Genomic DNA, 13,339 nt, shown 5'->3' on the forward strand with positions numbered 1-13,339 from the left:
TTAGATGTTGCAGTTCAGACAATGGACATCCCAAGTGAATGTTCCATAACCAATTCAACAACATCTTCACCAAAAGAAAATCTAAAAACTTTATATCGGCATCCGAATCACGAGAGTAGACAAATCAACCAAGCTACGTATCAGGACCATTCAAACCAAAGACAACAAATTAATGTTTCAGAGAATAATGACGTAACATCCATCCAGTCTTACGCTGACAAGTCGTTACAAAATTCCAGTGATTAGAATACTATACAGAAAATTAATCTGGAATGGTCTGGACTCTGATCCCTTCTCAGTGCGACAATTTTGTTTGTCACTAAGAAGATCATATCGGCTTGTATCGACGAAGATGACTGTTCCAAGATAGAAAGACGTTCGAAGCCGAAAAAGAGATCAAGCCTTTTGTCATCAACAAGCTTTGAGGACAAAGCTTTTTGAGGAAGAAGGCAATGTAACAAATAAAATATATAAATAATATAAATATAATGTAAATGATAATAATCATAAATAATAATTAGTTAAGTAGTAATTAGGTTGAAGAGGCATGTCTAAATGAGACATGACTCTTCATGAAGAGACACTTGCTTGGTATATAAGCAAGCCTCTCGTTCTCATTTGTAAATCATTCATTCTTATTCAGACATAATAATATATAATATTTGTATCCTTATGGATATCTTGAAATTCCAAGACTTTTGAAGTAATTAATTTACAGAAGGAACTTTGTTCGCTTCAAATTCCATGAAGTGTGTATGAGGTAAGAAATTTTCATGGACTTGCTAGTTTTTATCAAAAAATTATTAAAAACTTCATCAATTTGTGTACACCAATTATTGAAACCATTAAGGAAATCAATCAGCCATTTAAGTGGACCGTAGCAGCAGATAAAAAATTTAAATTGTTGAAGCAAAGGATCACAGAGCAACCAATTTTAGCACTGCCTAAATTTTAAAAGTCATTTCAAGTGGAGATGGATGTCAGTGGTAGTGCTATTGGAGCAATTTTGAGTAAAGATGGGTGTCCAATCGCTTATTTCAGCAAGAAATTAAATGAAGCCAAGAAAAAATACTCTTCATATGATAAGGAATTTTATGTTGTTGTGCGGGCTTTGAAGAAATGGTAGCATTATTTAATGCCTAAAGAGTTTGTTTTACTCACTGACAATCATACATTAAAATTCATAAACAGCCAACGAAAACTTAGCTAGAAACATACTAAATTGCACTTGTTCATAATCTAATTGGGGTTGGGGCCGACTTACTATGGATTAGTTGAAGGTTGGGGCTTCTCTGATTTTTTGTTTACAATGGCTCATGACTGAGGTTGGGACCGAATCCGCAGTAGATGAGTTAGGGGTCGGGCTTTGAACAGGTTCAACAAACTCCCCCTCTCACCCGACTGCAGATTACTCCTCGGGCTCTGTGCTATGAACAAGAATTAAACACTTCGCCTTATTTCACCTTTACAAAGTTTGCCTCTATGGAACACTCCTGTTCAGCGATTGCAGAATAACCCGATGCCGAAGGACTACCTTGTCGCAAAGGAGTTCGATCTATGATAACTTGCCGATGCCAAATAAATTAATTGCACAAGGATATAGTAGCTTTGACTGTGCACTCGGAGTTACATCGTCTACGTTGAGCCTTGTAACAATACTTTAAACATAGATGTGAAATAGATTTATAACACAATACTTGGAAGCAATCTCAAATCAAAGCAGAGCACCAGTAATCACACAACAAAGGGAACAAAAAATCTTGAATTTATTCAGTCCCTTTCTTCAGAAAATACACAAATCCACACTCACGCACACAGATTCTCAGAACCCTTTACTTGAGCTACTAGTTCTGTTTAATTACAAAAGAAACAATTTGTTAAGATCCCCTATTTGTGGACTTGATTCCTAAATCTAGAAGCTATCTAATATATTAAAACTAATTACAATATATTTCAGAATCAACAACAACAAATTCCTATTTTATATAAATTCATAACAATTCTAACTAAATATTAATTTTCCCAAGTATTTCAAATAATTTAGGAAACCCACTTCTTGTAGTAATTGAAATTTTTGACCATCACTGTCAAAATGAATTTACTGATGGTGATGCTCCTGCATCAACATATCGCAAGTTTAGGGAGTTAGTTAGTGGCCAAACAAGAAGGAGGGCAAGGGAAAGACAACCATGGCAACCACTGCACAATGGACAAGTTGGTTGAAATGTTCGAGAAGAAATTTGCCTTGGTGTTATGCCTTTCTGCTACCATAGAGGTGTTTGGTTCATGGACAGTGGATCATCTTATCACATGACGGGATCTCGAGACATCTTCACCAACATGGCCAAGGAGCCCAGAGATATATATGATGTAGAGCTTGGTGACAACACCAAGTATGCAATAGAGGGAGTGGCAACATTGAGTTTCAGATGAACTTAGGAGGTATCATGGAGGTGAACGAAGTGTTGTATGTACTGGGTTTGGAGAAGAATCTCATATCAATTTCAGCCATGGAGGACAAAGGACTAGAGGTCAGCTTCATGGGAGGTGAAGTGGCCGTTGGGCTGAAAGGAGCAAATCCTAGTTAAAGGCAAGTTATTGGGAGAAGGGAGAAGGATCTCTATTTGTTGATAGGACAGTCGGTGAAGGCTCTCATACATGAGAGTGATAGTCAGTGCGAGACTTGACATAGGAGGATGAGGCACCTTACACTACATGGCTCTTCCCTTGTTACAGAGAATGGTTAGAGGTTTCTTAGGGATAAGGGTGGAATAGGAAGGAGTGTGAAAAAGGTTGTGCACTTAGCAAGGAAGCCAAGGCCGTGTTTCTCACAGCGGGACCAAGTCTAAGGGAGTGCTAGAATTGGTGCACTTAGACATTTGTGGTGTTATGTTTGTGGAGTCGATCACATGGTCTTTGTACTTTGCAACATTCATAGATGAGTTTTCTAGGAAGACTTCAGTCTACTTCATGAAGATCAAGGGTGAGGTTTTCGGTTGGTTTTAGGAGATCACAACTCTTGTGGAGAGCCAGATCGGGAAGAATATTAAGGTGCTGAGATTGGATAATGGGGGTGAGTATACCTCCAATGGGTTCTAGGATTTTTGTAGGGCAGCAGGGATCAAGAAAGACCTCATGGTACCTTACAACTCTTAGCAGAAAGGGGTTGTTGAAAGGAAGAATAGGACCGTAATGGCAGTAGCGAGGGCAATGATTTATGATTAGGAATTGCCCTTGTTTTTGTGGGCCGAGGCCTACGATACAACTGTGTATCTGTAGAATAGGAGTCCTCACAAAGTTTTGGAGCACGTGACTCCACGCACATGGTACATCAAGATCGATGGATATATTCTTGGTTTGGCTTTCACTAAGAGTGAGGCAGACCCCAACCTCTTCTAATTACTCGTTGAGGGTGAACCACTCATCTTGGTACTTTTTGTGGAGGATCTCTCTGAACCACTGCGTTTTTGTGAGGGATATCTCTGTTTGGGTAGACCGCATTTTTGGGCACAAAAATAGAGGCTATTTGACTACAGAAGGGTTTGCTGCAGCGGTGCCTTCGTTGACCAGATTTGATTGGATATTTTCAGACTGTTTTTGGGATGATTTGACTAGTTGTTAGAGGCTGAGTTGACCGAGTTTGACCGAGCTGTTTTGGAGGTCAAAATTTGCCCTGTTGACAAACATTGAATTTTTGTCGCTGTTGTTTGACTGGTTTGATTTCACTTTGATTGGGCAAGTGAATATTGTATATTGTACTCTCTCTCTGCTGAACTTTTGAAGAATAATAAGAAGAATTGATCACGGGTTTCCCGCGCTTAAAGATAGGTGGGTAGGAAGGTAATATTCGCTTTATGATCCCCGGCCCTTTCCCAACTTCCTCCCATATTCGCTTTCTTAAGGCGACCTCCCGACCAAGCTATAGTTAAGGCAGGTTTAAGCTTTTACCAATCAAGATAAGATCCAGGTGAAGCTTATCCACATTGGGGTTTGTCCCTAGCTAGTGCCATATCTTGTGTCCTCTTGCCTTGGCTTGTCTTCTACTGTTATTGTTTATGTTCTATCTGCATTTTACTATCATGTTGATGTGATTGCTAAACTGGATATTGATATTGGGCTAATAAGAAAATTGAAGTAAAATTGCTCTTAAGCATAGAACATACCATTGTTATCTAAAATTAACAACCCTCCACTGAGACAATACATCAATTTTGTCTTAAGGAAATGGCATTTGAGTCCATTGGTGTTTCTATTTGCTTCACTCGAAGTTGGAGATTGTAATGCACATACACTAAATCATTGAGGCGTGAGAACTCCAACCTGTAAGAGGGTCAAAAAAACTCATGAGTCTTGATTCTTGACACTTGAGGGTCATAAATTAAAATTACAATAAATGTAATTGCTCAACTGAAGGCATGGAAAATTTTAGGGGCTAATATTCGCCCATGGGCTAATTTTCTATACTTTTTCCAAAAAAAAGATTCGCTAATTTCCATTTTTTTGTAAAAATGATTTGTCCAAATTTTATAGAATGAAATTATTTTACCCTAAAAATCCCAAAAAATTATATATAGCCTTTATAAAAATATTATAAATTAGAATATTTTTACAAAAATATCTCCAAACATTTTATAGATTTCATATTATGGACTTGTGGGATTCGCGAAGGTTTCTAAACTTTAAGATGAAGTTATACTTGTTGTGCTTTTTTGAGTGTATCTTTTCAAATACACTCCAACTGCGCTCACACCCTGAAGAGCTACATGTTTGACTCAGGATTCTTATGGCCAATTTCTGCAAATTTGGTGCCCTTGCACTATAGCTTCGCCACCAAATATCTACAACAAAGTAAAGAAATACAAAAGTTAAAAACTTAAAACATAATTAAACTTTCAAATAAAAGTTACATAATTGAATTTTAAAAATCTATAATTATAAATAAGTAAATTCTAAATTGAAAATTATAATGATTCATGACTTGTCACTTACGTGGCATGAAGAGGGTCCTTTCACTAATAGCATCATCAAAACCAAATAGGCCAACACAATCCCGATAAAATTGTATCTCGCGATTGATTTTGCTACAAAGCTCAGGATTAGGTACCATCCTTTGAAGACAGGAATGGAGCCCTTCTATCACCTCGCCATGGAAATCAAAGGCGCATTTGTATGAAAATGCGGGGTTGAGGAAGAGTGCTGCTGCATGAATGGGTCGATGAAGCATCGTTGCCCATCGACTATCAATCACATCCCATAACATCATTGTTGAAAAGTGTAACTAGGTTCGGTCTTCATAATGACATGTAATTATGATTTTATGTAATGAGATGTAAAGAAGAAAAATAAAATTATTATATTGGCTTTCTTCATGGGTCTCATGAGCAAGAGATTTTGCTTTTGAGTCAAGACTCCCATTGAGAGTCTTTAGGAATTATTTGTCATCTAGTCATAAAATGATAGTCATTGTCATGTAATGAAGTCATGTTACACTTTGTAAAAGGTCAAATTTGTCTATGTAAAGTATCCTCCAAGACCTTGTCACTTATCCTCTTCAAGTCGACCTACAACGATGGAAGAAACTGCTAGAAGATGTTGGCCTAACTACAAGTAATCATGTCGACCTAAATGACATGAGTAAAAGTGTATATATAAGCCACACTCTGCCTCACTTAAAGCAACCAACTTGACAAGCATCTCTACAAGCAGAAGTGCGAAGAAGAAGAAAAGAAAAGTGCGAAGAAGAGGTGAAGAAGGGCAAGCGAAGGAGGATTGTTCTGGGTAGTGCAAATATAGGCTTCTTTTGGGCAAAAGAAGGAGGACTCTTCTGGGCGTAGCGAAGAAGGTTCCTTTTGGGACAAGCGAAGAAAGAATATTTTTGGGGTTGCGAAGGAGTATTCTTCTGGTGCAGCGAAAGAGTATTCTTTTGGGGCAGCGAAGGAAGTATTCTTCTGGGGCAGCGAAATAGTATTCTTTTGGGGCAGCGAAGGAAGTATTCTTCTGGGGCAACAAAGAAAGTATTCTTCTAGGGTACATGTTCTGGGTGACTGAGATAGAGATATAGAGATTGAGTTTCTCTAGAGGAAGTTGAGAAGTAGTGTGAAATAGAGACCGAGTTTCTCTAGAAGGAGCCGAGTAGAGCAGTTCAAGATCAAGAAGAAAAGTTGAGAGAAGGAAGAGGTAGAGCATCAAGGTTAGCGACAAGGTTCTTGGGAGGATACTATAGTCAAGGGTCTTTGTCATGGTCTTTGTACTCATCAATTGAAGATCTAAGAAGAAAGTTTTGATCGTTTTTTCCTCTCAAGAGGTGAGAGGTTTTGGCCCTGACTGACAAGCCTACATACTGTGTCATTGTCACTTGTCTTTTATTGTGCATATTGGTAATTGTCTTGATGAAAAGAACACAATAATAACATAACGAAGAAAATACTATAAGCTAAGAAGTAAAAGTATATCACAAGTAATTATCAAGCAGAGAAATCTTTTAACTACTCATGCTCTAGATTTCTCAACAATCATCTGTCTATCAAGCCCAGCAGAACCCTTGTTTGCATAATAAGCATGAATGGCCTCCTTGGTCCTATCCATGGCCTCATACAAATAAGCCATTGCAGGCTTGTCCCCATCTACCAATCTCAGATCCTTTACTATAGGTTCACTAATTGAGCACACTTTTCTACTCCCTGCCAAAATGTGTTAGTGTACACCATTTTTGCAATGGCCTCCCACTACCAGTAACATTAGCACTAGCAGGTGACGCTGTGGAGCCCCTACCACTACCCTCAGCCTCAAAATCGGAAGAAGAAATCCCAAAAGATTTACCTGCATGTCCAGCCTTGTTTCTTTCTGCCTCTTCTTTCTTTCTGTCTTTTTCCTCATTTGCTTGAAGAGCTTTTTGTATAAGCTCCACACTAGATTCCTTACAAAGCCTAACTTCATGTCCAGAGAGTCTAGCCAGATGGTATTTCAATCACGTAACCCGTCCTATCATCTTGTCCCCACACAATTTGCATGTTAGATATGCCCAATTTGCCCCACCATCAGATTCCCTATACTCCCAAAATGGGTCCAAGGCTTTTGGCATATTTGTAGTGAGCTAATTCAAACCTAGGGCACCAAGAAAACAAAAAATTGCCTTTAAACCCCCATACACAAAAAATAATAACCAACTCATTTTAAAAAATAATTTTTTTACTACATTATTTGCAATGAAAAATGTCAATAAGAGGGTGCATAAGAAAGTAAAAAAAATGGAAGCTTGCTGTCCAAATATGGAGAAAACCCTTTCATTGTCTCATGGGCATGTAAATCACAGCAAATGGAAAAAAGACAAAGGAGCAAAATGTTGGTAGGTAAAGAGGCAAGCAAGCATAACCTTAAATCTATGAAAAAAATCATTAACATAGGGGTTTTTAAGAACACACCTATTAATGGAAGAAATGAAGTTTGTCTCACTGTTCCTGAATCTTTGATCCACAATTTTTTTTAGTTGGTGGTGATAATGGCTGTTTGATCCCCAATCCCTCCTTGAAAATCACCACAAAGCTCTTCCCCTTCCTTTTCCAAGACTAAGAAACCAAAATGAGCAAATAAAACCCCAAAAATCGCTTTTCTAGCCGCGACCCAGCTTTCCCGGTGATAAATTGGGTCGTCGCGCGTTTTTTTGGCTGAGATATCGCAATATTTCCGAAACATCGTGATATTTTCAAGCAATCTTGGCGATATTTCGTCTTGCCAAAATTTTCGCGATATTTCCTAATATCGCTGATATATCGGCGATATTATCAATACTGGTTTATTTAATATAAGTTACCCAACATTTGGCCTTAAGTTGGCCATAACTGTTCATATTATAACCCAAAATTTTCTATTCCAATGTTATTATATTTTTTATATATACAAATATTTACATGTACTGTGCACAATGTGAGCATTAGGTCGCTACCAAAATTCCATTGAATTCCTATTTTATTGTCTATAACTCCTTTCATGAAGTTGCCATTGTTGATCAAAGGATCAAAGAAAGATTGGTTCAGAAGTTGGATTCTCCTACCTAGTGTCAACCATTTGAGAGACCAAGAGTTAGTATCACCCGTTTGTCTGAAACTTCCCTCTAGTCCATTTGTTTGTCACACTTTGCTAGTAATGGAGCTCTTGAGCCGTAGCTATTTATAAGGGTATTTATCTCTTTCAAAAACACCTGCATCATTCTCCATGAATCCCGATATTCTGGTCTAACATTTTGTATTCCAACTTTATTCTATTTACTCATATACAATTAGTTACTTGATTTATAGACAATGTGACCATTATGTCACCACTGATTCTCAAATTTGTGACTTCCCCCTTAATGCCCAAACTTGACTGATCAAACTACACCCCCCATTGAAGCCTATAAGCAAGTCTTGCTGAAAAGACCCTTTGGAGCTAAACATCCTCACTGCTCAGTCTTGAGCTCCTACACTGCATCTCAATCACTATCTTCTGTCCTTTGCAGCTCGGATACTATGAATATTAGAATGCACAGGAATAGAAACATACAGTCACAGAAGGAAATAACGAGAGAAGTCCCAGAAGAATGAAATTCTATTCGAAAAGCAGATACTCATAAATGTTCTTTGGATGTCTATTTAATATAAGCTACCTGATATTTGGCCTTTAGTTGGCCATGACTCTTCATATTCTAACCTAACATTTTGTATTCCAACTTATTCTATATTCTCTATATACAAACATCTACATGAATTATGCACAATGTGACCATTAGGTCACCACCCAAGTTCCACTGAATTATTTTTGCTATTGTATAGAATTCCTCTTGAAGTTGCCAGTTTTGATCAAAGAAAGATTGCTTCAGGAGTTGTATTCTTCCCCATTAATGTCAGCCATTTTTGTGACCAAGAGTTAGTATCATGCTTTTTAACTGAAACTTACCTTGAGTTCATCTATTTGTGATGCTTTTCTAGTAGTGAAGCTCCTAAGCCTGAACTATTTATCAGGGTGTTTATCTCTTTGGAACCCCGTCAACTCCACTGTCTTCTGGAGATGGTATGGACTCTGGAGTTCCTATCCCCTCCTATTATCCAGTGGTTATATTTATTGTCCTACCATAGAACTTTCAGTGAGTTCCAAAAACTTTTTTTTTCTCTGTTGGTAGTGAGGGAATGCCACCACATCTGTTGTTTCCTCTGGACAATTTCATAACCTGATCTAAACATACTAATGATTGTTCTACTTTTGCAGTAGTATGTATTTTGCTTAGGTCTGGTGTAAATTCTTTTGCTAGTTTTCCACTAGAGTTGCATTCCTTTTCTGATTTTCTTTTATGTGGCCCTTTGCAGTTAGAGCACAATGCAAGCAGTGGTCATATGCTTCAACTCAGGTTTGTTGTTCAGTTTAATATGGAAAATTTTGGAGGAAGGAAATTTTTTGATTTTAGAATCTCAAGTTCTGAGAAAATTCTGTTTTTCTTTTCTTTGATGGTATCAAGATTCCTTTAATAGTATGGAATATTAGTTTCTGGAATAGCTGTGGTAAGATTATCCATGTCGATGTTTTGGGCTACCAAGTTGGAGATCATCATGAAGACATTAAGTCCTTGGGGAAAGACATCCCATAAATCTATTTAGTAACTAGTTTAACAATGAAAATAACTTGAATAATTAATTTAGCATGTAACTATTTTAACAATGAAAAGGGTTCGAATAATGAAATTAGGGAATATATCTAAGTGCACTGTGCAAAGCTTTTGGCTGGGCAGAGATGTTGTGTTTAAAGACATAATAACTGATATTTAATTGATTGATCGGATTCCTTCTATCTTGGCTTGTCTAAAAGATGGACCACATTTGTTTGCTTTGAAATGTTGTCCTAACAATGCAAATGTGCCTTACCCAGAAAATATTACTCAAGAGTAAAAATGTTTGTTGTATGCGGTTCCATCCCTTGTGCTCACAGTGCCTATTGATGTCTCCTCCATTGCAGGAAGTGGGAGTTCCTTTCCATTAGGAGACTGGAGCTATAAGATTCCCTCCTTCATTTGCTTGAGATTTTTTGGCACACCATTTTACCTAGACAAAATCTCCCCCGACCCAATCTTGATTCGAAAGCCGTGTTCTCTCACATCACCTGCCAATATGATATCCTAGGGAAGCCCACTGTTAGCATCCATCCCTTTTCTTCTCCTTGAGATATTTTCCCTTTTGGGGATATCAAGAGAGCCATTATGGTTGTGAGTGTTAACGAAGAAATGGACTTTATTCCCAGCAATGATGCCAAGATGTTACCACTCAACCTGTCATTCTGAAAGTGATAGATTGGTGTGACTAGGAGGTTGGCCATTGTCACCTGACCAAATCTCCTTTGCTCTCTAGGTTGGTTCTCCTCTTGCTCAAGGGAGGCTTCCCTAATTAGGATTGTTGGAAATCTAGGGAAATGAAGTGCCAAGGCGGTTTAGAAAGTAAATTCCAGCAAAACAGGTTGTAAAGGCTGTAGAAACTATAGTAGATAGTAGGACCAAAGATTAGTGCATAGTCCATTAGGTGAATGTGGTCATATGAAGGCTCAAATGGGAAGCTGTACTAAAGGTGGAAAAAGTACAATATGGCTGAAAAATGCAAGTTAGCTGCACCCCTCGTTGCTGTCCCATATTGCAGAAATAAACCTGGTTTTGTTACATATGTAGACAACATCCCACACGCAAGGAGATTACAGCCATCAAGAGTTATGTTAATGTGCATTCATCATAAATAGAGAAGAAAGTACAATCATGAACGAAATTCCTAAAATGGAAGGAGTATACCATGTTCTTACTACTTGAGCACATGTCAAAGCCATTCTAGCAAAATGGAAGCAGCAGTAAAAATGTGAAAGACAACTTCACCCATAAGATAATTGCAGATCATCCAAGCACATCGAAGGAATATTACATTAAGCTCCAAAGGAGGGAGTTCTCCAAAATCCAACCTTTCTCAAGAAATGAGAGAGTTATTCTTTAAATGGAGTTTTTATTTCAGTCTCTTACAATAAAAAAATACTAATTCCTTTATTCTGAAAGTGCTGGAAAGTCTCCTAAGTGCACAAGTCAATGTTGTCATGAATGAATCAAATATGAAATCCATCCACAATGAAAAAATCGATTCCATGAGTCGGTATTGAGAAACATAGCCAATGAAATGATTGGAAAACCCATGACTGCTTAATAAAGCAATAATGCTTAAGCTGAAAACAACTAGGAATGAGGGCCCATGATCCCTATGAAGGAATTATATACCCATGTTCCAACTTGTGGCTGATTTGTGAAGTCAAATATGGAAACGACCTCATATATTTGCACCTTATAGAATCTTCATAGCTCCATGCCCATGTTACTCCTCCATCCAGTGCAATAGTCCATGGTTTAATAGAAGGTGGTTCCACTAATTCAACAACCACACATTGAAATGCCATGGTTTATTTCCATAGTACATAAGATACATCAACCATAAACTTGGATCCATGGCTCACTAGATATGAATCGACTCCATATTTGATCAACATTTGTCATAATTTTCATAATGTAGATCCTTGTCAATCTAACTCGTGGGCCATGATGTGATATGACTAGATTAAGTGAAAGTGGGTTTATGTAATTTGAATGTGTATGCTTTAGTGGTACACACAAACCCAATGATATATATATATATATATATATATATATATATATATATATATATATTGATGATTAAAAAATGCTGATACAATTGTGGGAGGCCCTTGGCTTAATACTGCCTCGGGTGCCTCTTAGTATTGACTAAGTTAACTAATCATTACAGATATAATTAATACTTAATTTTACATAACATTGCCTTCCTTTCGAAAAGATGCTTTGTCCATGGTTCACTAGATATGAATCGACTCCATATTTGATCAACATTCGTCATAATTTTCATAATGTAGATCCCTGTCAATCTAACTTGTGGGCCATGATGTGATACCACTGGAATAAGTGATAGTGGGTTTATGTAATTTGAATGTGTATGCTTTAGTGGTACACACAAACCCAATGATTGATATATATATATATATATATATATATATATATAGTAATGATTAAAAAACGTTGATACAGTTGTGGGAGGCCCCTGGCTTAATACTGCCTTGGGTGCCTCTTGGTGAATTTGATCATGCCCATTTGCCTAATTTAACTAATCACTCTAGATATAGTTAATACCTAATTTTACATAACATTGCCTTCCTCTTGAAAAGATGCTTTGTGCTCAAAGCATACATAACGACGGATGTTGTTGACGAAATACTTCAGTTTCCCAAGAAGCTTCTTCTTCTGGTAAGTCCTTGCACTTGATTAGGTATTCTTTGATTACTCGAGATTGCAGTTTCTTTTCCCTGATGGAGATGATGCCTTCTGGTTTGAGAATGACCCTTCCTTTGTCATCTAAAGATGGAAGTGTTGTTTGCACTGATTGATGTTCACCAAGTGCCTTTTTAAGGCAGGATACATGAAAAACATTGTGAACACCACTTTTATCGGGAAGGGTTAAACTGTATGCTACTTGGCTGATCTTTTTGTTGATCTCCTAGGGTCCATAAAACCTTGGTGCCAATTTGTTTTTTCCCCTCTGTTTTAAGGACAACTGCTTGTAAAGTTGGAGTTTAACAAATACCCAATCTCCAACTTCAAATTCTCTCTCGGTTCTATTTCAGTCAGCTCGTTGCTTCATACGATTTCTTGCATTATTTATATTTTCTTTTAAAGTTTGGATGACTTTCTGGGTTTCTTCTATTGATTTTTAACAGCTGGAAGCTTCGTCTCGATGATAGCAAAGTCCTTCCATTTCATAGGTTTGTAACCATGCAAAGTTTGAAATGGAGTCATTTTCATTGACATGTTGTTAAGTTTAGGTATGTTCTATGCTTAGAGCAATTTATTTCAATTTTCATAGTTAGCTCAATATCTTTTCTAGATTAGCAATCACATTAGCATTAAAGTAAACTACAGATAGAACATAAACATAAATCGCAGAAGACAAGCCACGACAAGAGGACACAAGATGTGGCGCTAGCCAGGGACAAACCCTAATGTGGGGAAACCCTTGATCAATTCTTCTTTTATGTTCTTCAATAGTTCAACAGAGAGAGAGAGAGAGAGAGATAGTACATTTACAACAGAATCAACACTTTGACTTATCTAGATAAGAGCATAGATCATTTCTAAGAAGATGATACATGAGATCAGTTGAAGACGTGCTGCTTCAACTGATTCTCCAAGGTGACTCATTCACCTATCATTGTGCTGCATCTCGTCATCATGCTACACCTCACCGTGCTGCACCATGCTGCACCC

At 37.5% G+C, this 13,339-nt stretch overlaps 1 protein-coding gene across 2 annotated transcripts in view; it reads left to right on the forward strand.

Moving 5' to 3' along the window:
- The window catches only part of LOC149250531 (Tetratricopeptide repeat (TPR)-like superfamily protein), a 201,941-nt gene that overhangs the window by 96,090 nt on the left and 92,512 nt on the right, over positions 1-13,339 (forward strand). For both annotated transcript variants that reach the window (XM_089459117.1, XM_089459118.1), the window contains exon 5: positions 9,339-9,379. In XM_089459117.1, the coding sequence (XP_089315243.1) occupies positions 9,339-9,379 (41 nt within the window). The remainder of the gene's footprint in view (positions 1-9,338; positions 9,380-13,339) is intronic.

This window comes from Pinus tabuliformis, chromosome 7, assembly GCF_031772625.1.
Source record: "Pinus tabuliformis cultivar Carrire ecotype Pingquan chromosome 7, CPIR1, whole genome shotgun sequence".
NCBI classification, from domain to species: domain Eukaryota; kingdom Viridiplantae; phylum Streptophyta; class Pinopsida; order Pinales; family Pinaceae; genus Pinus; species Pinus tabuliformis.